Source organism: Acomys russatus, chromosome 7, assembly GCF_903995435.1.
Source record: "Acomys russatus chromosome 7, mAcoRus1.1, whole genome shotgun sequence".
Lineage (NCBI taxonomy): Eukaryota > Metazoa > Chordata > Mammalia > Rodentia > Muridae > Acomys > Acomys russatus.
Window position 1 is genome coordinate 38,305,556 of NC_067143.1, and position 26,026 is coordinate 38,331,581.

General features: G+C 44.7%; 1 protein-coding gene across 1 annotated transcript in view; it reads left to right on the forward strand.

Annotated features, from left to right (window-relative positions):
- The first annotated feature begins 2,093 nt into the window (after positions 1 to 2,093).
- Positions 2,094 to 26,026, forward strand: part of Tmc3 (transmembrane channel like 3) — a 55,869-nt gene continuing 31,936 nt past the window's right edge. The window contains exons 1-6 of the mRNA XM_051149311.1: positions 2,094 to 2,156; positions 2,275 to 2,348; positions 3,589 to 3,707; positions 18,983 to 19,097; positions 20,212 to 20,358; positions 25,726 to 25,801. Of these exons, the coding sequence (XP_051005268.1) occupies positions 2,094 to 2,156; positions 2,275 to 2,348; positions 3,589 to 3,707; positions 18,983 to 19,097; positions 20,212 to 20,358; positions 25,726 to 25,801 (594 nt within the window). The remainder of the gene's footprint in view (positions 2,157 to 2,274; positions 2,349 to 3,588; positions 3,708 to 18,982; positions 19,098 to 20,211; positions 20,359 to 25,725; positions 25,802 to 26,026) is intronic.

The window sequence follows — 26,026 nt, forward strand, 5'->3', positions numbered from 1 at the left end:
GGTCAGAAGAGTACGTTAGAGTCCCCTGGAACTGGAGTTCATAAGTGGGTGTGAACCACCATATGGGTTCTAGGAATCAAACCCACATCCTCTACATGAGCAACAATTTGCTCTCACCTGCCATGCAACCTCTCCATCCCTAACCCTGAGGTCATTTTAAAGGCCTCTTTGAATCTTTAAGTCAGGGATTTCAGTCCTGACTTTCCCGAAACTGGAACTACTTTTTCCGATGTGTTATAAAAAGGAGGCCGAAGAGGTTCCAACAGGTGTTTCCTCTGTTGATGCAACGCTGGGGAATCCTTGTCTAGCTGTGAGCACCCCTTACCCAGGCCGCTCGTGGTGCCTGGAAAGAAAAGAAGTTGACACACACAGGGGCTGCAGTCCTCCCTCTCCACCACGAGGGAACGAGGAAAGCAGGAGGGGCGATGGAGCGCAAACTGAGACCGAGAAGCAATTTGTTTCTCAGGATTCCAAAGAAGACAAGGGAGCCTCCCTTGGGTCACCAGCACCAAGTTCAAAGGGCAGGAAGCAAACCTCAGCAGATGGTGAGCTAGCTGCTCGCTCGTGTGTGGACTCATTCTCTGCAGGAGGGCCTGGCCTCCAGCCCGGGAAGTCACAGCCACTTCTGAATAGCACGTTCAGTGAGGGCGTGCTCCTTCTCATCTGTAGTCAATAGAAAGTATTTCACATCTATTATTAGTGCCAGGAAATGACCCACAAAGAACATGTCACAAATAATTACGGGAACTCTCTAGCAGGAGGGATCCTTCAAGAGAGGAAGAGAATTGGTCAGTTCAGCATTGTGAAGAGTTTGCTGTTTTCAGCTGCATGGAAAGCCTGACAGGTCACAGGAGTTGTCATCTAGATAACATCTGCCACAGACAGAAAGAATTGAGGGTAACCACGATGGTGATACTTAGATAGCCTTGTGGAAAATTCTCCTTGGAGCCAATATGCTTCTCAAACAATTAATAATCAACAATAATAATAATAGTACTAGTAGTAACAATAATAATAATTAATAATAATAATAATAATAAATACAAGATATTCTGAACAATAATCTTATTACCCTGAAATTGCACTGTTTTTGTTAATTCTGTCTTTTAAATCATATTTTTTAACTTTAATTTAAAAAAAACCTCCCAAATAATACAAGCACATAATTTGTGTCTGTGGATGCTCAGGGATGTGTATGCACCTATTCATATGGCACATGTGTGTATGGATGCATGTGGACTTTGGAAGCCAGAGATTAATCTTTGATGTTTCATCCACTGTCTACCTTGTCTTTAAGACAGGGACTTTCACTAAGTACACGAGGTTGGCTGGCTAACCTGCCAACCCACGGATCTATTCGCCTCTACCGCCCCTGGAGTTACAATAGCATGCCACAACCATGTCTGGCTCTTTAAACATAGGTTCGGGGGATGCGACTCAAATTCTCATGTTCTGGTGCCAAAGACTTCACTGGCGAGGCCATCTCTCCAGCCCAACACATATGTAATTTTTTTAAAAAAATCAAAAAAAAGGCTTACAAACAAACAAAAGGTTACAGTCATTTGACCTTCTGTACTGCCCCTTGAAATAGCTGACACAGAGGTAAATTCTCTTTCACGGTGGTGATGGTGGTGGTAGGGGTTTCCTGGGCCGGCTGGAAAGGGTCCAAGTGCTCATTCCCAATTGGAGCACTCCGGGATGGCAGTGACACTGGGCTTACGCCAATCCGGAAGCCCACTCTGAGCACGCTAAAGGCAGCGTCTGTGGCAGGTCACACTGCAATCCAGTGGTGGCAGAGAAGAAAGGACCATGAGGGACCAGTGTGCTTACAGTTACGCTTGCGCGACCCCGTTCCGCTTCCTCCTCAGGATAGGCTGAACAGTGGTCCACGAAACACCCAAGTCTTTCCTGAAAAGCTATGAGAATTTTCTTCTAGGACAAATATGGGGTTCTAAATGTGATTAAATGCAGGATCCCGTGATGGGGCAATAGCCCCTGTGTGCTCTGAGTGGACTTAACGTGAGAAGAGGGTGGAATAAAGAAGGCAAACGGAAACCTAAGCGAGTTGTTACCCTGCGGACTTTGGAGACAGAATGGGGGAGTATGGAATGGCAGGTGCAGCTTTAGAAACTGGAAAGATGAGGGAAGCTCATTCCGTGAGTGAATAAACCGCTTTACGGTTAATTGTCAAAGTGGGAGTCCTTGGCCAGTTGCCGTGGACAAAACCCATCTCCCTGCACTTAACCTACTGAAATGCGTTTCTGTTTCTCACAGATGTCCTTGACCTTTCACGGACAACTTGATGCTGTTGTCCTAAGAGCGACTGCAGGTCTGAATGTTGCCACAAGGTGGAGACCTTGTCCTGCTTAGCACTGGGAACATCCCCACTCCAAGAATTTCTGAGCCCCCTTAGTTGCTCTTTAGCCCAGCCCCTAACGGGTTCTTCCCTCTGCTATTGTCGTTGTTGTTTGTTGTTTTCTGCTTTTCCTTTTCTTCCACTATTACACCTACAACAGAAGACTAAAGATCATCTCACAGTGGGTTGTTGTCTTCATGGGACAGAGAGAAAACTTGGTTCAGACGAACTAATCTCCTCCTATAGCTTCCACTGACTGCTGAGCTGGGCTCTTGGGTCTCTGAATGAATTTAGATGCAGCCACAGGGGCTCTGAGTTATGGAAATATGCAGAGAAGGAAATAAAACGGTTGACATAAATGAGACACACGCCTCTATCACTAGAGAAGAGTATGGGTGACACTGGCAACTGGAAACTGAGGTGATCCTTGGGCAAAAGATAACATGAAATGGGCCATGCGTGGTACATAAAATTTTATAAACCAGGAAGAGGACGAATGGCTCCATAAGCAGACAGATGGCTTGAGCAAATTATGCAACCAGGAAAGGAAGCAGAAACCGAGAGAACGGAAGGTATGTTAGGTCAGTTACACAGTGGTGGCAGATGACTCCAACTGATGAGATGAGACATTTGCAGAACAGTCTTATTCCTCACTTGCTGCCTATGCAAATGCCAGCAGAGCTTTGCCCAGCACACCCAGGGACCCAGGCTGAGCTCAGAACCATCATCCTGCATCTCTGTCAGCTGGTTCACCATGTTAGTTGCCGTTGTGGGGAAAGTGAAATTGAAGCATTATTCACTGGCTGTCCCACTGCCTCTGCCTGAAGGGGTAGCTGTAGACTCTATTCATGCATTTTAGCCATAACAGGTTCTAAATAAATATAAGCATCTGGACTATTTGAATCATATTACTTTCTTTGCCACTGGAGAATTACAAAATTGACCTCTTTGAGTCATAATATAGAAAATATTCAAGCCTTGATGAGAGACAAATGAGTTGCTTTAATTCTGAGAAAATCAGAACTCCATTTTAAATGCATAGAATTTACATTTGACCAATGAGCCAGGTTTGTTGTTTGTTGTTGTTGTTGTTGTTATTTTTGGGTTTTGGGTTTTTTTTTGTTGTTGTTGTTGTTGTTGTTTTTTTGTTTGTTTTGTTTTCTGCCAAAACTCAAACTCAGAAAGTAGGGTTTTTCTGGTGGTGTATGTAAGGTTTGTAATTAATTCTGTAGAAGGACTGCTGGCAAGGATGACATCCAGGGACCTCACACAGCTCCAGGTATTACTGTCAGCCAGATCTGGATTCCCAAATGTCAGTGTAAACAAGGGAAACCAATCCCCCAGTTTCCAGGTAGGTATAGCCTCAGAGGGTAGGGTCACTGATCTTTAGGTGGCTTCAAGTATTGTGTGTGTACAGACTTTACCACAATGTTGTCTGGAGTGGTGACTAAGAATGCTCGCCCCCATAGACTCGTGTGTTGGAATACTTGGTCTCTAGTTGGTCGCTGTTTGGGGAGAATTGGAAGATGTGGCCTTGCTGACAAAAGAATGCCACTGGGGGTGGGCTTCGAGGTTTCAAAAGACCCTTTTGAGTTAGCACTCTGCCTCGTGCTTGTGGATCAAGATGTGAGTTCAGCTGTCCCTGCCACCATGCCTTCAGTCCACCATCACAGACTCTTAACCCTCTGCAACGGGAAGCACGGCTAGATGCTTTCTTCTGCAGTTGTCACAGCAATAGACAGCCTAAGGAAGACAGCACCCTTCTCCTTTTTTGACATGCATCTAGGAAAGCGCACAGTACCACAGCACTGTGGTAAGCGTCGCCTTACTACAGAGAACGACGTGAGGTTTAGAGAGAATCTGGTTGACCTGTGTAGTTCTATGCTATGGCACATGATGACATGACTGCTCCGACGTGTTGTTAAGCAGAAGGTTTTTATTGTAGGTATGAGGAGGAGTACAGCCAGAAGCATCTGGAATGATCCAGAGCAGAGAGAGAAACTAGTAGACTAAACATGGCCAGCCGACTGGACTTCGCCAAGAGAGGAGAGTGGGAGACGAAGAAAAAGAAAGGATGGAGAGCTAGGATCAAGGGAGGGTATGAGAGAGGACTGACAGAAGAAGACAGAAGAAAAAGAGGGTAGCAGAAACAGTAGGGCTATAAGAAAAATGAGAGGCTGGGAGGAGGGAGTTTCTGAGCCGGAGAAGTTTGGGGTAAGGGGTGGTGTGAGAAGAGCCAGGGTGTCAGCGTGGACTCTGAAATGTGCAATATGTCCTTGTGATATGGAGGAAGCCTGAGGATGACCATGAACTTTGTTATGCTAATAGGTACCACAGATGGCCATTTGTCTCTCCTGCCAGGGATAAGGGAACTAGCTCCTTTGGTAGCTCCTGAGGAATAGTGGCTTTTGCCTAACCACCAGCATTTGGATCTAACAGATATCAAAACCGTAAATCTGACTGACTCCGAGGGACAATTGAGTCTGTTCCTTAAGTTGGAGGGTTTAGGACTTGCTTCCCATGGCTCTCCACATCACAGAGAAGCCAAATGCAGCTATCAACTTCACCTCGGGGAAACAAGAACAGGAGCTACAGTGTGCATGGTTATCTTCTGATGAAGCAAGACACATTTGTTTATAAATTCTATTTTTAAACAGCCCTTGAAGACACTCTAGTTGAATCAGAAATTGTTAGGAAGTCTTTCTGATGTCCCACATCATTCTTGGAACCATTGCTCCTAGAATCCCAACGTTAGGGAAATATTAGTGTCTGCAGATTCAGAGAACCCCCCATTGTCAGCATTGCCACATGGGTGTAGTTCAGATGTGTTGTGTGTTCTACCCTCCAGATCAGGCTGTGATGATGGAGAGTACTCAACAGGTGCCTGGGAAGCAACATGCTTGTCAGGCCAGAAGGCATCCACAAATTTGCCCCAGTTTCAAAAGGGCTGACTAAATTGTAAAGCCAGAAGCAGAAACAGGCCACCCAGAAGGGTAGACCAAAGCTGGAGAAATTCTAGCCGAGTAGTTCCAAATGGGAAGAGAGCAACAGATCCTTTCTCTGACAGTAGCTTAGTTCTGCGCTTTCCTGTGTGCTACCTTCTTCCCTGCTGTTATATTTTGGCTCATAGCTTGAGGGTGCAGTCAGTTATGGTGGGGAACAAATTGCAGAGTTCATGGCAATGGAAGCATGCAGCAGGGTGTAGTCAGCTCTGGGGGGACCGGCAGAGGACGACAAGCACTGGAAGTCAGTCCTTCATTTACATGAGGGCCCTGGCCCAAGATGGTACAATTCACACTCATAGTAGGCCTCTCTCTGCTCAGTCAATTTCTTGGAAATAGCCAGAAGTCTATCTGCTTGGTGCTTCCAAATTCAGACAAGTGGACAGGGAAGAAGTATCACAGGTTGGATGGATGAAGGAAAGCTTGGTGGTAGAGTCAAGGTGCACAAAAGGCGAGCAGGGGCCGATGGGTTCTTTCTTTCTGGCCTGGAAGGTAATGTCTTCAGAGTGGGATTATTTAGAGCACACGTTATCTCCAGATGTCCCCTCTACCCATCCTCGGCTCCTGAGTTGGACAAGGTCTGGAATTGGCTGATTGTCTCATGGGAAGATTTGTCTCCACTAAGAACTACAAATGCTGAGGCTCCAATTCTGGCCTCAGAATTCTGGGACAAACTTTTTCTTATATCCAGCACTGGAGAGAAACAAGCATCTGGACTCACCATGGACACAGAGTCCACTCTATTCCCTTTTGCTAACAAGATGAAATTATAGATGTAGAGCAGTCACAGGATCTGCCTTGTCCAGAGAGAATGACATTTCTCAGAATGTGCTGAAGTCTCCCTTCAGCTTACCCCATGTGGATATGCAGGTCCCTTTGTCCAGGATACATGTCAGACAAAACTACAACAGAGCCCTTGAGCTCTGAAAGAGTGGTAGAATCTCAAAGGACAATGTTTCCACCAAGATGATGAAAGAAGTAGAATTGGAGGGAAACTTTCCTGTACATGACCCACAATGCATGCTCCATGTATTGAGAAGTCTATAACTGTGACAAGGGAAGACGTAACCACCCTAACCTGTGCTGGGGTGGGGAAAGTCACTTGGGTCCCTGTGTCTGTCTGGACGCACATATGAATAACTGTTCATTTCCTTCAGATGCTTTCTTCTCCAGGATCTGGAAACAGGCATGGAGACAGCTAGAATAAGCAGAAAGACAATAGTCCCCTCCTTCCTGACTGTTAGATGACAGCATGTACTTAGTTACACAATAAACTGCCTCTTTGTTTTGCATTTCCACCAACAGTTATGAAAACCCTTCTCTTCCTCAGCCCTAAGCATCCATCCAGAAGAGCCATTGCCTCACTCTGTCTAGTCTTCGCGTTTTTTGTCATCCAATCAGCTAAATATCAAGTGGCTTGCAGGGGCGAGGGAGGCAGGGAGGGGCTGGAAACTTCTGTCCCATTTCCTAAGGAAGTATACTGGGTCAGATGCAGACCTCTAAGTGCTTGTGCAAGAATGAACGCTTTTGAGCTGAACACTGACTCACCTAGATAGATCACCAGTGGGAGAAACAGAGAAATGACGCCTTCCAGGCATATTTTGGCAAATCAATGAACTTAATCCGAGTTGCAGGAGTATGCATGAGGGGTTGCTTACAGAAGCCAAAGCAACTATACAGCTAAAGGGGAAAAATCACTTCCCCCTCCCCCAACAGTTAGCAGCTAATAGGTAAATCCTGGGGCTGGAGGTCTCAAAAGTCTCTCTCCCGTTAGCTTCTTTAAAAAAAAGAAATTATAGCCAGGTGTGGTGGCGCATGCCTTTAATCCCAGCACTCGGGAGACAGAGGCAAGGGGATCACTGTGAGTTCGAGACCAGTCTGGTCTACAAAGTGAGTCCAAGACAGCCAAGGCTACACAGAGAAACCCTGTCTTGAAAAACCAAAAAAAAAAAAAAAATTATGCATATAATTGTTTTTCCTGCATGTGTGTCTGGGCACCTTCTTGGTGAGTGCTGGAAAAGTCCAGAGGAGGGAGTCAGATCTCTTGAACTTGAACTAGAGTTACAGATGCTTGTGAGCCACTCTGTAGATGCTGGGAACAGCCTGGGTCCTCTGGAAGAGCAACAAGCGCTCTCAGCCACTGAGCCATCTCACCACTCTCACCATCCTCCTGGCCAACTCCTTATATATTCTGAAAGCCTCTGCCTTTCTTTGTAACGGAAAGCCTAATATTGTGCAGATCTCCTTGGGGAAAATCACAGCTGCTGAGTTCAAAAGTGCACTGCCTGGACAATGCCATTCTACACCAGTTTGTGGGAGGAGTGATGAGTGTTCTAATTCACTCTGGATTATACAGAAAGACCTACACTTCCTCCCTGTCCAGACCATGCCATCTCCTTCTAGAATAAACCAAGTTAATGACTTGTACTCTGACCTTAGAATGGAGTGGGCTTGTAAGGCCCAGAGAAGAGAGATCATAGACAGAAGGAGAGCAGTAGAAATTCTAGAACCAAGCACACAGAAGAATTTAACTACACAGCTTCCACAATCACAGGTTTTAGCAAACAGAACCTTGTAGGGTGCCACCCTCTCCCCACTTCTCTGCTGACCGCCATCTCTGTTTTATGGCCATTTGGGGATCATTTGATGTCTATCCCATAATTGTGTTCTTGCTACGTTTCCTTTACACAGGGAAAAAAAAAAAAAAGATAATGTGGTTAGAATGCTTTTAAAAGTCCCTATGGAAATTAGTTTACAGGGTTGTGTGTCACATAGTGACAACAACAGAACAGCACACACTTCCCCTTCAGTCCTGCTGAAATTCATGCCTCACTGGGGTTGTGTTCAGGGTCCTAGTTAACAGGGTTAGAATCTGACCTCTAGGAACTGTGGTCTCCAGCCCTGCCCCATGACGTGAGTTCAAGTCCTCATTGCTCTCAGGCGCAGTGGTTCAGCCTTCTGTACATCCTGAACAGGGCTGGTGTATGGGGCTCAGTCCTCTGCTTGTTTTTACAAGATTGGTGTGTTCAGCATAGGTCAGTACCTTTTTTCTTTTTTCAGAGTCCATCTCTGACACTTTCCTAAGAAGGATCTAGAAAGTTAATCCTCGTGAACCTTCCTCTCCATCTTCCACCACCCAAGTGCTCTGCAGGCACCTTGATAACCCAGGCCACATCGATGCAGATGGCACCTAAGGGTGATAAATAGGCCCATGGAATAGAGGTACAATAATTAAATGAAGGCCCGCAGTATAATGCAAATTTTCCAAATGATAGCATTTCATTTTTATCCTCTGTCATGCATGCCAAGCCCGAATCATCACAGTTTCCAAATTAGTAAATTAGAAATGCAATAAGATTCCTTTTTAACTTCATCAAAGATACAGTTACCAGAGTTGTTGATGTCAGGGCCTGGGCCCTGGCAGCTCCATCAAGCTAGGTGTGCCCATCTCTCCTCAATAGCTCTGTTAAAGAAAATTGACATGGACTCTGTTGCCTGCTTTTCAGTCATTTCCCCCTGGCAGGGCTGCCTTGCCCAGCCTCAGTGGAGGAGGATGTGCTCAGTCCTGATGTGCTGGAATGGGTTGGTGGTAGGGGTTCCCCTTTTCTGAGGAGTAGGAGAGGGGGCATAGGGGAAAGGAGGGAGGGTGTAACTAGGAGAAGAGGAGAGAGGAGGCTACAATTGAGATGTAAAGCAAATTTAAAAAGAAAAATAGAAACATGTAATAGTGCAAGGCAGAAAAGATACTTGTAATCAATATGGAGAGAAATAAAGAAGCCCAGTTAATGCCCTACCCAAGTCCATCCTCAGGGTCCTAACAGAGATTCAGTCTTACACAGTTTAAATAGCAGGCGAAGGAATGTACAGCTAACCAGTCCTGGTCAGGGTGTGGTCCTGCCCATCACTGACCCATCATCTCAGCTCCAGTCTCTCCTGAAGCTGGGAACAGTGTGGAATGTCTTTCCAGACACAAGTCTCTCCTTTAGCTGACACTAGGCTTCAGTGTGTTCCTTCTCCTAGAGTGAGACTCCTGGGGAAATCCCAGTTTCTTAGGGACCATCGTTTTTGTTAGTCAGAGAGCCAAAGAGAAGGGCACAGAACACCTGCTTTCCTGCGGGACTGTCACATCACCACTTAATGAACTTCATCTTTTTTTGCAGTTGGGCAGGACCACATGCTCAGTTACCCAGCACAGTCTCACTGGCCAGACAGCAGGCCTCCACCGGGTCTAGAAACAAGTCCCTGTATCCTCAGCGTTGGCAAGCTGTTTCCTTAGTCCATGGGAAGATGCAGTAACTTGAGGTAGCTTCTTCCTAAGGACTCCGATTGTCTTCAGGCTAGTTCCTCGGGAAGAGGAAGGTATTTTCAGCATTCTGACTGTGTATGTAACAGGCTAAAAGAGCTTGTGCAGTGTGTTCACCCAGGAGTAACATCGTGGTGTATCAGAAACACATTTGCAACGTCTCCTTTGCAAATTCCTACATGAAATAGGATCAGTTATCAAAACTATAACTAATACCAAGCTGTCTAGCCAAACACCTGTGCTGGTGTTAAAATGATTTTGAGAGCCGTGATAATCATCACTATAACAACAATTCATATTAAATTAATAAACCCAGAGCATCCTGGCCAGAGTTTTATCGTGAAGTTTAAATAACAAATAACGCTGTTATTACCGACACAGAAAAGCATGGCTGCCAATTTGGGAACTCACACTGTGACCAGGAACTGTGCTGGCCTTATAATCCACAACATTGCTAACAGCTACGAACTTGCCAGGTTTCAGTGTGACAACCCTGCAGAGTGATCTCTACATTGCATGTAAAAAGAAAAGTCTCAAAGCCTATCAGTGCTGGCCCCAGGCAAACACAAAGTTAAGGTTTAGACTATGTAACCAAAGGCTGTGTTCATAATCAAGCACCAAGCAGATTGGTTTTGGCTGAAAAAAAAAAAATAGATTTTATTTTAGGAGACTGTTAAGGACTCAGTTGTTGTTGCTGCTTTTAATTCACCCAAATAGTCCTTTTTTTTTTTTTTTTTAAATAAAGATGGAATATGGAAATTGTTGTGTTCACTTTTTTTCCTGTCGTGCCATAAAAACCAAACTATCCCGGAATAAGTGTGTGTGTGTGTGTGTGTGTGTGTGTGTGTGTGTACATAGCTACTGTAAATAAAAGCATAATTTGCTATCAGCGGAGGGTATCCGTCTGCTGTTATAGCTACTTGGTTGTGAAAGAGTCTGAGTAAGGCGGCACCCTGAGTGAGCTGTGTTGGGGCACAGTGAAGAGGGCAGTGTGGTAAGAACAGAGAGAACTAGAGGGGCAAATTGTTTTAAATGAAGCTACACATGAATGTTGTTCATTTCTCAGAGGAGGGGAAGCATGGTAAGGGGTCTACCATACTTGTAAGTGGCTAGGAGAGAGCAGGAAGCATATTTATAACGGATGTGTTTGCAGTGTTCCTCTTCTCAAGTTCTCCCCAGAGAGCTGGGTCGGTTCTCCACCAGCTCATCTCAAGCTTCCTCCCCAAGCTTCCCGCTGATGTTGAAATGTTAATAGTCATGATAATCAGGGCTATAAAGACAGTGCAGAGCTTTCTGGCTATGCTTCTGCAGTGGAGTTTTAACGACATTGCCATTGCGAACAATGAACAAATAAAAGACAAGATACAATTAACCCACGCATGGTGGCATATGTCTAAAATCTCAGCTAATAAAAAGACTAAGGCAGGGGGATCACAAGTTCCAACCCTGCTTGGGTCATGGAGTGAATGCAAAGCCGGCTTAGTATCATCTCAAACTAAAATATACCAAAGTATAAAATCATGGGTGTTTTTTTGTTTCTTTTTGGTTTTGTTTTGTTTTTGCCCACCCTAGCAAAGCCAGCTGAGTACCATCTCAAACTAAAATCATGTTTTTCTCTATGCCCCCCTTGGCTCCTGAATAATGAATGACACAGAGACCTGTTATATTTATTAAAAGCTGTATGTACTATAGCTGGGCAGATACTGAGCTATTCTAACCTAACTATGCTGGCCTGGCCTATTTCCCAACCACATAGCCTGTCACCCGCCATCTTAGTCTCACCCAGGCTGTTCCTTCTTCATCTGTGACCTCATAGCCACTTCTCTCTCTCTGGTTCCCACCTTGGATCCCTTCACTAGGCTGGCCTTGAACTCACAGATACCCAACTGTCTCTGTCTCTCAGTGCTGGGATTACAGGAGTACACCACCACACCTGGATACAAAAAAAATTTTTTTAATGACAAACAACAACAACAACAAAACATGTTAACCTTAAATGAGAGGCAGGAGCACTGAGAGTTGAGGGAAACCCTGCATCAAAAAACATTTGTTGAAAAAACATTAAGGCTATTGCTATTTTTCTGTATTTGAGTAATAAAGAACCATGCTACCCTTGTGTGTGCTTTCAAACATCATTCTGTCTTTAGGACAGAATATCAACATTAGAAACATTTATTATGAAACTGTTTTTCACCAAAGAGCATACCAATTTACCTGATATGTGCTTCAGGAAAATCTGCCTTCCGAAATCTTGACAGCTCTCCTAGTTAATTTCCCCTGTCAACATAAAAGAATAGTCTAAGGGCTCGCTCAGCCCACCATAGGTGGTGCTATCCATGGGCCGGTGGACCTGTGTAGAAACATAGCTAACCATGAGCTGGGGAGCAAGAGGAAAGAGTGTTCTGTGATTTCTACTTCAAGCTCCTGCCTTGAGTTCCTGCCTTGACTTCCCTCAGCAATGGACTGTGATTTGGAAATATAAGCCAAATAAACTCTTTCCTCCCCAAACTATCACAACAACAGTAAAGCAAAACAGAACACCAGATTTTTATATTCTCCTTCAAATATCTTTCTTATCAAATTTTACTTTATTTTTGTTTCATTTTGTAGTGCGTTGAGTAGCTAAGAGGGTACAATTTATGGTAGTAGGGTGGCCAAAGAGTCTGAGAGGGTGAAATTTTTACCTGAATTTGTTAATCTTTTATATTTAATTTCAGTGAACATGTTATTTATCCACTTAAAAATTGAGTGTCTTTTTGTGCTATATTTCAAATATATCAACAAATTAAATTAATACATCTATCACAGATATTAGCCCAATGTTTTAAATGGATTTATCACAACTACATGTAACATTTAAAAGTACTTTCTAGGCCAAAAAACTCTTCTGAGTCTCTTTTAGAGTTTTCATTCATTTTTACTCTTACAAAAATTATCTCAAAGTATAGATTAGCACTGACTTCATTTTAAAGATAAAGTGACTCTATTAATTTTCTACTGTTACTATAACAAATTACCCTGAGCTGGTATTTTAAATAACAGAAACAGAAATTAGGCATGGGTGGCAAATACCCATCATTCCAGCAGTTAAGAGTCTGAGGCAGGTAGACACCAAGTCTTCAGCCAACCTGTGATGCACCTCAGAAGTGTAGGGAGATGGTATCTTAGTTACTTTTCAAGTACTATAATAAGGCAACTTATAGAAGAGTTTATTGGGGCTTACAGTTTCAGAGGGTGAATTCATGACTAATATAATAAAGAGGATGGGAACAGGCAGGCAGACATGGCACTGGAGCAGTACCTGAGAGCTTGCTGACATTCTCATCCACAGATAGGAATCAAAGAGAGACACACTGGGAATGGCCTGAGTTTTTGAAACCTCAACGCTCATCCCCAGTGACATAGCTCTTCCTCCAAGGCCACACCTCCTAATCCTTCTGAAACAATTCCATCAACTCTGAACCAAGTATTCAAACATGTGAGCTTCAGTTGTTTTAAATGAAAACCCCAAATGTTCTATTTTACCAATAAAGACTCAGGAGCCAGGTGCTGGGGTGAAAACTTGCTAACTCAGAGAGGCAGAGATATCGCCCAGCTGACCTTCCTCCTCAGCTCACGTCTCAGTGGAAGAGGCCCAAAAGGCTCACTAGCTCAGCTAACAGCCCAGGAAGAAAAGGCCAAGACACCCAAGACCAAAGGCTTGCTAGCTCAAATCTCAAAAGACCCAAAAAGCCAAAGACCAAGGAGCTCAAGAGCTAAAAGCTAAAAGAGCCTTCTACTTCTACACATTGTGTTAAATTCCTTTCAAAATACCTCTTATTCTTTAATCCCTGTCATCTGGTTTCTTGCTCTGCTTCTATACCTAGGGTTAATTTTATTAAATCCTGTGTACAGAAAGCTCTTGGATTAAAGGTGTGTGTTAGGAGGGCTCAACAAAAGACAGGTTTTTAGAGTTCACAATTGGATCAAATATCCTGCAGCAAGCCTACGGTAGCTGTTCTCACTCAAGCCATTATAGTTAATATTCCACAACAAGGAAGAAAAGAAACAACAGACAGAATTGTGTCCTTCCAGTTCTGGAGACAGAAGTGTGAACTCCAGGCAGGATGCCGTCCCTGTGCCCACGTATAGTGAAAGGACGCTCCCTTTGGGAGCTCCAGGAGAAAGCCTCCCTTGTCTTCTCCAGGTGCTGGAGAGAGCTAATGATCCTTGGCTTGTGGCTGCATTCCTTCAGTCTTGAAGACCCAAATCTTCCAAGCTGCCTCTTCCTGTCTCCCTGTCACCTCCTCTGCAATGTGGGGTGAGACCTTCCCTGCTTCCTCCCTATTATAAGCTACCTGTACATGTGTCCTTGTGCCTTGTGCACACCTGCTGCCTGGGGAGGCCGGAAGAGAGCATTGGATCCCCTGGAACTGGGGTTACAGATGGTTGTGAGTTTTCATATGAGTACAGGAAATCAAACCTAGATGTTTTGGAAGGGCCTCAAGCGATCTAAACCACTGAGTCATCTCTCTAGCCCCCAGAACAGATTTTAAAAGTACTTTATAAAGCAAGAAATGAAAGCGTCCTGTGCAAAATAGGCTAGCCAGTGTGACACGGACACAATGTCTACACCCACAGAAGTAAGTCATCATGCGTCTTGAGTCCATTCAATCTGTGTCGGACGTTCTAAGTTTCTTAAAACAAACATAAAGAGAGGAAGATGTCAGTAGATCTTGAAGGAAACAATGATAATTTTCCCGAAAGGATTTTCTAATTTCATCCCAAGACCTAAGCAGAAACCTGGACACATCTGTGCTACAGGAACAATTCAACACAGCACAATGTTTCCTCTGGCAACTGGTCTGCTCAGTGCCCTTGGGAACGCCAGATGCTTTCGGCTTCCCTTCATTTGCTGATGGGCACACAGTAGCTCCACAAGAACTCTAAGGAAATACTGCCAGAGTTCAGTACCCTCAACAACAGTGGCCACTGTGACGACTGAGTCCCTGAGCCACAGGGATGAAAGAAGACCACCTAAAGATCACTATGGGAAAATCTCAGCCAATTCCCAAGCTGTTATTTGACATGCAATTCAACTGCTGGTTTATTTGTTTGTTTGTTTGTTTTTTAACTTTAAAGAGGTTCTGTTTTTCCCTTTCTGAAGATGGTGTGTGCATGCTTGATCAGACGCAGGAAGAATCTTCTTCCTTGACAAAGTTTGACAACAGTCAGAGCAGAGGGTTCCAAAGCTCACGTATATGTCACCCTCATCTCATCTTCGGATCAGTTCCTCTTCATCCTTTTGAAAGTCACAATATATTGATTATTTTTTTAAGTTAAAACATAAAAACTTGTATGCGTTTATTGAGTACCGTGCGATGTTTCTGTTGTGTGTTCCTACAGGCTAAACATGTATATCCCCTGATTCTTCATGGTAAAAGCGTGTTTCTCTTTTCCAAGGGATTAGGGAGAGATGGGGTCACACTGTAACCCAAACTGGCCTCAAACTCACAGTGATTCTCCTGCCTCACCATCTGGTTCTGGGATTACTAGGGTGGGGGCACTACACTCAGCGAAAGCATTTTCTTTGAAGAGGTTGTGTTGTGCTGACGGCCCATTTTTGCTTGTTTCAAGGAGCAACTCTGGTAAAGGCCAGCTCCTCCCCAGCACCCCGCCCCCCCCCCCCCCCCAACACACACCTAAGTGTCCAGGTGACTTGTAACTGGAAACAGCTAGAAACTGTCCTGGTGTCTCAACCAATTTAGCTACAGCTCAGATCTCTGAAAACTCTGTTTTGACTATCTTCTCCGTATTACAAACCCTAAACATTTCTCAGCTTCAAACCAGAGCTTTCAGAGTTGTTAAAACAATGTACCAGGCATTCAACTAAATCCCAAGAGCAGAATAAATTGCCTTCGTATAAAAACACAGGGCTAAAACCTTGGTACCTGAGAATCAGGCGCTTGGCAGATGGAGGCAACAGACTACAGGTCAAGATGCTCTTGGGATACTAATGCCTCGGAATCGAATTCACTTAGGAGGATTAAAAAAAAATACTTGATCAGCAATGTAGGAAATGAGCGGTTTTGTTCCTGTAAGCTAAGCCACTGGGTAATTTTTATTCAAATCTTCTGGGATTTATAACTAAGTTTTAGTCTGTTTTCTTTTTGGAAGTGACAAGATCCACATGCTATAAAATTAGGTCCTGTCTTCACTCCTCTCACCTGTCACTACCTTTCTTCTTCCACCATGTGAACCCTGTAAGCGTTTATAGTACATAAAATAATAGTTGTATGTCATTTTGACCTTTTTGGGATCCCTTTTAAGAATGTTTGACTTGTAAACATTTGGGGGCGGTCCGTTTTGCTGCTATCACTATGCAAATGCCGAGCTGACTTAGAGTCATCCAGTAGCTCTCAGGGTCTAATCACTCTCTCAGAGTGAATGTCATTCATTCATGCATTCGGAAAGACGCATCTGTACTTGCACGTTCTGCCCCCCATCTCTAGAGTCCAGAGGGACAGAACGGTGAAGAAAAGGGGGGCACTGGATCTGAGTTCACCCACAGGACAGTAAGAACCAACTGTCAGGGCCTCATCCACATGTCTGTCCCTAGCAGGACGGGAGACTACAGACCAAAGAAACCATGAGGAGATCCCTACGTGAAGAAGAGATAAGCATGTTTTTTTTATATGATCCCAAGAGTGGGATGGGGAACCGACTTTTGAGAGAACAGGTGACGTTAATCTAGAAGACAAACCACCTTGTGCGGCGGGAGCTTGATTTTTGCCAGCTGAAGAAAACCCGTGATCAAAACCCGTGACCAGACTCGGGGGGGGGGGGGGGGGGGGGGGGGGGGAGGTATATATAGAAGCTCAAGACAGGCGGCAGGGCAGTCATTCTGGAGACCGGAGATGGTTTTAGCTGTTCATCCCTCCACTTTGCGGTCCCAGAGAGAACCTTTCGAGGGAAGACTTCAGGGCTCTGGGCTCTGATTGAGGCTCCAGGTTCCGGTTGAGACCGACTGCACCAGGAGAATCATTCCTGGGAGCGGATCTCCTTAAGGTTTCATTATTCTGTTCTTTTATCTCCTTCTCCGTTTGTTTAGGTTAGTCGGGTTATAATTGAGGTAATCTCGGTTAATAAGTTCATAATAAAATATAATTGCTAAGAAAATTGAGCCTATACCTACAAATGTCACTATGTGAAAATTTTTTATTTGCATTTGTTGTGCACTTCAAAATAACCAGGAAAGGGGATTTGGATACTCCCAGAACAGTGGAACAATGAACACTCCAGACCAAGGGCTTGCTCATTATCCTAGTTCACTCTAGTTACACACTGTTGTATATCAGCACAACATAATACCTGTAAATATGTACAATCATGTCAATTAAAAATAACTTAAAACTTGGCAGTGGTGGTGCACACCTTTAATCCTAGCATGTGGGAGGCAAAGGCAAGTGGATCTCTGTGAGTTCGAGGCCAGCCTGGCCTAGAAAGTGAGTCCAGGACACCCAAGACTACACAGAGAAACCCTGTCTTGAAAAACCAAAATTAATAATAATAATAATAATAATAATAATAATAATAATAATACTAGTAGTAGTAGTAGTAGTAATTTAGAGTTATTTAATTAACAATCATTTTTAAATTCCTTTTATCGATACCCGTAAGAACATGTTAAAATCAAAACAAATGTAAAAAGAGAATTATTCGTTTCATAAGAGTTCTCTTTTGCCTTTTACCAGAGTTTTTTCTTGTGGCCAGTACTTAGAGCAATGGAGTTATTTGCTAATAAATAGAAAAGGAATAAATGAACAAACAAGTGAGACCCTCTGGCGCTCCCACACTTGCAGTTGTCAATGCCTTCCTTCCTGCTCTGTCATCTGCGGCACTGCCCTGGCCTCCTCTCACATATGTGGAGTCCTTAAGGTGAGCAGATCAGTCAGCAGAGCAGAGCCATGCCTTTCACCACTGTTTTATCCTGTTCAGTGACAATACACAAGTCAGTGAACAACACACTGAGGGCAGCGAGTGCTCTGGGTGTTCACTAGCAATTCACAAGTGCACAAAAGTCCTCTGCTTGAGGTGAGATGTTTGGCTGAAAAGCCAGCGTACAGCTAACAGGGGAAATGAGGAGGAGCCCAGCGACGGGCCCTGTTTTCCTATGGCTAGGACCGGGAAGAGTTTCTGGTTTTTGGATGAGAAAGGTGCCCCATTTTCAGAGGCTATTTATTGTTTGCTCTCCAACATACAGGGATCTCTCCAGAATCTTGTTTTCTGAAGATTTCTCTTTTTGGAGAGAGGTCGGCAGGGGGAGGGTGGTGGAGGCGGGTCGGGGAGAGAAAACCGTGTTCATTCAGGTGTGCACAAGAGGACAGAAGAGGCCTTCTGGTTCCCTGGAGCTGGAGTTACAGGTGTTTAGTGAGCTTACCTTGGGTCCTCTGCGAGAGCAGTACACTGTTTTTTCTTCTGGGACATCTCTCTAGCCCTTAAACTTTAAAAAAAAAAAAAAAAAAAAAAAAAATCTTAATTTTTCTCAAACTCTGTTTTATGGGCTCGATCTTTATGCATGTTGCTATATTCATACTTAATACACATAAAACTATAACTAATGTAATTTAGTTGTAATTACCAGAACATGCTAGCCTTTCAGGTTGAAGTGGCATTTCAACAAGTAAACAGGAGTTTACTTGTAAATGGTAGATGGCAAGGAAAACATGGGTAGAACTAAGGCAACTGTGGTCAAATATAAGTTGGTAAGTCTACAGTGAAAGTAGCTGGATGGTGATGGTACTGTGTTGTCAGCATTTCTGTAAGCTTGGCATCTTTCAAAATACAAAAACAAAAAGATACAGAGGTGGGGAAATAGAGTGGTGCTATTGTCTGTGACCAAGTAGGCAGTGTGCTTGCTGTCTTTAAGCCTCTTCTGAAGCGATAAGAATGGGAACACCGCACCCTGCCTTCTGTGCTCCCTAGCTGTCAATCACAGTAAGATATAGGCGAGTTCCCAAATCTTTAAATCCTGTCTGGGCACTGAACTTTGTAGATGGAGTTTGGAAAGATCCAAAGCATCCCTAGGCAGCTGGGCCATGCCCCCTGATGTCCAGATCCCAGCCAATCAATGTGGGCACGCCCACTGCACTGTTACATATGTATAACCCTGCCTGGCCTCCTGGCTTCTTTTCTGCCCCCAGGACCAGACAGAGGCAGGCATTTGCTCCAGCGTCTTAGAGAGGCGAGCAGGTACCCTCTGCAGGCCCCTTTCCGAAAGCTCATTTGCAACAGACCCCTGCTTGCAGGCTCCCAGCTTCCTAACTCCCTGCCTATCCCCAGGGACCACTGACTGCATACCAGGCCTCATGAAAGCCTCAAAGGCAGCCCAGCGCTACAGAAGCATCCGGAGAAATGCCAGCCAGTGCTACCTCTACCAGGACTCCCTGCTGCTTAGGTGAGTGCCCTGCTGGGTTCCGCAAAATGAATACAGACTTACTTCTGGTGGGGGATGTGGTGGTATGGGGGAGGGGTGCAGGGGGTCATGTGGAACTGGGGTGGGGTCACAGCAATGCTCCGAGAGGGAGACCGCTGCAAGCTACAGTTTCTTGACCAGAGCACCAGGCTCCAAAGCCTGTATCCTGTACTCACTTTGTCGCCCGCCAATTCTACACATGGACTTCATCTGCTAGTCCCTGTTCCTCAAGTGCCGGAAGAGAGCAGACAGGACACCTGCCACCTCGGATAAATCAGGTGTCTGTTGGGAAAAACTTCCGATAAATTAGAAGTGAGCAAGGGTAGGAACGGAATGGGTTAGGTTTCTATGAGGGTTATTTTTTGTTAAATTCTGATACATTCTCAGAGTCTAGAGAAATCTTTCATTTGAGGAAATAAAAGACAGCTCAGTTAGAATCGGAGAAAATGTTTTCTCTTACAAAAGCCATAGATTATTCATCTCCTCCTAAAAATGTATTGAGTTATATATTAAGTATTACGAGGGGGAACGGCCCTATTATTATGTTGAAAAATTGTTCTACACAGTAGCAATGCCCTGGAGGATTTTGCCCCATGCTGTCCCTTAACTCATTATTTTTTGTTTACAAAAAACACGGCCTGCTTCTACCTCTCTTGCCTTGTATTTAAAATGAACACAGTGAACCGAGAGGCATCTCTAGGCGACACAGGTTTCTGCTTATTTCTTCTACCTTCTGAGTCGAAAGAAGAGGAATCCTGTCTGTAAGCTTTGCTGGTCACCTCGGTGAGCCTGTAGATGACATTGTGTCCCATGTCCAAACTACTGCTCCTTAAGAGCTCCTCTTCCCCTTTCTCCTCTGGCGTGTCTTGTCTTGAGAAGTCACTCTTTTTCACTGACCACTGAAGTAATAGACTCCCACAAACGAGTCTCTCTGGACTGCTGACACTACCAAATTCTGCGTCACGGATCCTTACACACACGCACACTATCCAGACAACCCTGAGACAGTGAGGGGCAGAAACTGCACAGGAAATATGTGCTTCACTGGAACAATTCTGTAATCAGACTCCCTCCACGATGCCCCTTTTCCATTCAGTAACTCCGACGACAGCTTCAATGCTGATGACACGGGAGACACCAGTGACCCAGAACAAATCTTCCAAAATATACAGTTCCAGAAAGATCTGGTGGCAAATATTCGCTGCAGACCCTGGACCATGAGGCAGAAGCTGCGGGCACTGAGGTAAGGGCCTCCACAGCAATCACTGATTAAGAGTGAATGTGCATTCTGATAACCAACTGCATCCTGCCCATGGAAGGATGAGGTGAAGAGCGATGCAAGGACTCTGACCATCTTGAATCTTACTCAAAGAAGTCCCAAAGATGCTTGAGGGAGCCATCTAGTCACATAGTTGTTACAATGCTTGTGTGTGTGTGTGTGTGTGTGTGTGTGTGTGTGTGTGGTGTATGAGTGTGGGGGTGTGATTGTGTGTGTATGGTATGTGTGTTGTATGAATGTGGGGGGTGTGAATGTGGGGGGGGTGTTGTATGAGTGGGGAAGGTTTGAGAGAGAGTGGGTAGGATGGGGTGAGTGTGTGTCTGTGTGTGAGTGTGCGGTGTGGGTGTGTGTGTTGTGTTGTGTTGGTAGACAGTTTAGGGTTTCCAAATACTAGATTTTCACATTATCTCCAAACTCACAGAAGACAGGGTGAGAGTCAAAGAGACATCCACTTAACTTCCATGCTTTTATCTCCCTTGGGAAGGACATCTCTGCAGGAAGCCAGGTTATTGGGATATTTTGAGTCTATTAGAGAGTCTGTCTCAGACATAGTTAACTGCTTAGACTTTGAAGACAGAATCCCTCCCTGAATTCAAATGCTACCTCTTCAGATCTCCCACTCTTTGATACTGAGCAAGTTTCCTAATTGCTCTAGATACAGCATTCCCCCCCCCCCTTCATTTCTCTGTTTCTCCTCTCTGTCTCTCTGTATGTATCTCTGTCCCTCTGTCTTCCTCTCTCTTTGTCTCTCTCTCTCTGGCTCTCTTTCTTCCTGTCTCTCTGTCTGTCTCTCTGTGTCTCTGTCTCTGTCTCACTCTGTCTCTCTGTGTCTGTCTGTCTGTCTCTCTCTCTCTCTCTCTTTCTCTCTCTCTCTCTCTTTCTCTCTCTCTCTCTCTCTCTCTCTCTCTCTCTCTCTCTCTCTCTCTCATGGGTTTTCAAGACAGGGTTCCTCTATGCGGCCTTGGCTGTCCCAGACTTGCTTTGTAGACCCGGCCTACCTCCACCTTCTGAGTGCTGGGATGAAAGGTGTGTACCACCACGCCACTAGCATCTTCTCTTTACAGCTGAAGTTCTGGTAAACAGTGACTCCTACCTCCTGTAACAGTGTTGTTGGAAAAATGCCAAGAACTAGGCATTCAGTTGTTTTCAAAGCCACTGCTAGTGGTACCCCTCAGAACCAGGACCACATGCTATAGGAGATGAAGCCAGTCTTCCATGTCCTCTTTCATCTCTGTGACATTGGAATAGAAACCAAAGCTTGCTTGTAGAGTCCATACTCAACCACTGAACAACATCCCATGTCTCTAGCACTTTAAATCTTCAGTCAGCTTGATCCTTTTGTTCACTCAAGTTTGAACTCCTGAAGTTTAAGCGTATTGAACAGTAGATGTGCTAAGTACTGCTGGTGTTAGCTTTACATTGAGTATGAAATATTCACACCTAAGAATGGGGGTGATTGCCACAGATCCCATAAGGGGAGTTGGCGGTATGGTCTTCATGACCCATGTCACCTAGCTACCATGAACCAGCAGTGCACATTCCTGAGAAAGCAGCCCTATACCTGATGTGCAGGCACCTACTGTGTGTCCAGAACGGCAGTCACACATTGCTCTTCAAGGTGGTTTTTCTAGATGCCAGTATGCATTGTTTTCCCTTCATACTTTCTACCTACCATGCTTGTACATCGTCCTATCAAATCATCCCTTTCTGAGACTTGAGTCCCAGTCTCAGCAACATGACCCTCAGGCTAAAAACACCCACACTTTCATGTCAGAAGGCTGCAACAGATTCTCCTCTGCCCCCTTTCCATGGCTGTTTCTGGATCTCGTCATTTCCATTCTTTGAGGGTGGGCAGCACTCTGTCCACTTATCAGATGAGAAGACTAAAGGAGACATTAAGAGAACAGCCTGCACAGATACAGCCTGTGAGTGCCAAGCTCAGCTTTGAACCTGATACCTGGACTCCCAAGTCCAGGGTCTCTTGTGTTGAACCATAGGGATTTTATGTAATCTTTGGAGCAATTAATTGAAAACTAAATAAGAATAAGTCCTGTAGCCTGGTACAGTGGCATGCACCTGTAATGCCAGCACTCAGGGAGACAGAAGTTGGTAGATCTCTGTGAGTTCAAGGCCAGCCTGCTCTACAAAGTGAGTCCAGGACAGCCAAGGCTACACAGAGAAACCCTGTCTCAGAAAATAAAAAAACCAAAAGCCAAAAATGAATAAGTTATACTAGAACTTCCAAACACCATTCAGAAATGACAGTTTTTATCTAGTAATGGGAAGTTAAACTCTCTCTCTCTCTGTCTCTCTCTCTGTCTCTCTGTCTCTGTCTCTCTCTCTCGCTCTGTGTGTGTGGGGGGGGGCAGCACGGGTGAGAGATGACCTGTGTGTATACTAGTAGTGGCCAGGGGTCAGTATCAGGCATCTTCCTCTTCTGTTTCTCTCCACTTTATTCTTTGAGACAGAGTCTCTCATTGAACCTGGGGCTCACTATTCTAGCTAGACTAGCTCGTCAGTGAGTACTCAATACCCTGTCTCTTCTCCCACCCACCTGGAGCTAGACTTACAAATACATGCTACTGTGCCCAGCTTTTATCTGGGCTGAGTATTCAACCTCAGTTTCTCATGCTAATACCATAAGTAATTCACTCCTTTGAGCCATCTTCCCAGCACCAAGTTAAATCTTTATAATATTGAGTCCAGAGAGAATAAATGCTTACCGTACTTTCAGATGCCTTCAGGAATAAAACAAACCCAGGTGTCTGGTGGATTTAGTCCTGCTCCCTGACTCACCGGAGCCCCAAAATGATGGACATGGGTCATGCCTCGAGAGCTGACAGCAAGGCTCTTTTGTCATCCTCTTGTAACCCACATCTCTTGCCCTTTACCTTGAAAAGCTACTGGACTGCCACTTCACTAATTGGATCCACTGAGGCTTATCCTGGTGTCTGTGGAGGGTGCAGAAAGCACTAAACCCTGACGGCTTAGATCAAGGAGTGACACCAGCACCAGGAAAAGCTACTAGTCCATGAGGATGCGGCACACACTTGGTTCCTGCTCCTGGGCCTGTGTTATGTGGTCCTCTCCCTCATCTCTTTACACCTGTCATCCTCTACCATACAGCTGCTGTGCCCACTCTTCTTCATCACTGCATCTTGGCAGCTGGGTCATCTTTGTTGAGTAGGGAGCACTTCCAGAAACACTTTTTTTTCATGTCTGGGCACTGTCCTTGACCTAAAATAAAAGTGCAGAAAATACATGCAGGGAACAAAGTTACAAATAAGACTATGGAGATACTTGTTGTTTGACTTTTACAGTATTTTATTTTTTGGAAATGGATACTATGTATATGTATAAAACATGCTAATAATGTGATGGTCATGGTATGGGGTAGGACATTAACTCTTACTTTTCTGAACTTGTTATTTTGATCAGAGTAGACCCAGTGTGAGTGATGGGCTACAATAATGAAGGAGGAGACAGGAAGATGAGGAAGTTCAAGGTCATTCTTAGCAATATAACAAGTTCAAGGATAGCCTAGGTCACACAGGAGACATGGTCTCAAAAAAACAAAATATAATGAAGGTATCCCTGTTAGTGGAACAGAAGTCTAAAATGCAAATTTTGGTGAAATAATGATTTGGGGAGGTTACCTTGTCTGTGGAAATAGAAATTGACTTGCCTCTTGTGTCTCCTAAAGGAATTCCTTCTTGTTGGTGTTATCAGGAGGATTTGGGGAAGGCATGTGCAGGAATAAATGACAGGTTTACTAAATAGACTTGTCAAACCAGCTGACTGACTAACTCTTTAACAGAGACGGTGATCACTAGCTGTGGATGAGCATCTCTGCCGTGGGGTTGGGTATCATTGGGTTATTTGAATGACATGCATCTCTAAGGGCCTCTGACATCATCCTGGCCCATGGTGCTAACATTCACATTCCAGTCTTGTTATTCACTGGTTATTATGTTAATTACAACTATCCCAATCAAATCAATCCCTTCTATGTACGTACATGCCATTACCTCTGTGTGTGTGTGTGTGTGTGTACACATTGGAAGCTAGAGGCCAGCTTCCCGTGCCATGCCTCAGGACCCTTTCAGCCTCATTTTGTGAGAGACGGTGTCTCACTTGTCTGGCACCTGCCTCACCAAGCAGGTTAGGTTGGCTCACCTGTTTCCAGCACTGAAATTCCAAGTAGTCACTATCATGCCAGCATTTTTATGTGGATTTTGGAGATTGAGCTCATGTTTTAATGCTGCAGTGAAAGCATTTTATTGACTAAATCATTTCTCCAATTCCAAGTTCTGTCCATTTTTAAGGACCAAGCATTTTCCAGGTGGTAGTGACACACACCATTAATCCCAGCCTTCGGGAGGTAGAGGCAGGTGGATCTCTGAGTTTGAGGCCAGCTCCAGGACAGCCAGGGCTACACAGAGAAACTCAAAACAAGGACGAAACATGTGTTGTTGGTCATCTGTTGAAACTGGATCAAGTCTATGGCCATGTGCACACAACTTTGTCACACTCATTAACCTGACAGGGCCTGTCACTTGAAGCAGGCTCCTCAAAGGTAGGCATGGTTTTCATGATTAAAGAACTGACTAGAAGGGGCTGGAAAGATGATGCACTTCCTGATGAACCTGGCTCATTTCCCAGTGCATACATGACAGTTTGCAATGAGCAGTAGCTGCAGTCTCAGGGGAATCTAACTCCCTGACCTCCACTGGCACTGCACTAACACACATAAAATAAAATAAAATCTCAAGAAATGTAATAAAAATAAATACCTCGGAGAGGCAGGCTGTCAAGTGGAGGAGCTGAGGTATGGGACGGTGGCCACTATCAGAATGCCCAAAGCTGGTGATCCTAACCAGCCTAGGACACACTTGGAGAAAATCAGTCATAACTAGCTGATATGAACTCACTATTTGCAATTAGTTCATCCATGTAAATGATAAGACAGTTTTAAGATGTGTGTGTGTGTACACACCATGGGTGTACAGGTGTCTGTGGAGGTCGGAAGGAGGTATCCAGGCCCCTGGAACTGGAATTACAGGTGATTATAAGCCACCTTGTAGGTTCTGGGAACAGAACTCAGGCCCTCTGAAAGGGGAGCAAGCACTCTTAACTGCTGGACCATTCTCCAGCCCCTTAAAACAGTTTTAAAGGCATTTCTTTTTCTCATGATCAGAAGTCAGGAAATGAAATATTTTTAACCTCTACCCCTGTATCATTGGGTGTTCTTTTCCTGCCGTGTCTTCGTGTATTTTGAAAACTGGTGAATGTGGTAAAGTTGCGGTCACTTTTGTGTCTCTCTTCTGTCAGACGAGCAAAGGAGATCGTGCTGAAGTTCGAAGGGAGGCTGACCAGGACGCGAGGCTACCAAGCAGCCGGAGCAGAGGTAAAGCACAACCCTGCAGCAGGCCAGCGCGGTTCCAATTGCCTCTTGAACCCAGTAGCTGCTTTTGTCTCTGTCGTCCCACATAGTTTAGGAGGATCCACCACTGTTAACTATAAAACAGGGCCTGAGCCAGCACATTTGAGCTCCGCCCAACCTCGACCTGGGTACCACCAGGTATCAGTGGTCTAGTATAGGTAAGTCTAGTTCTTTGGGGAAAGGAACATT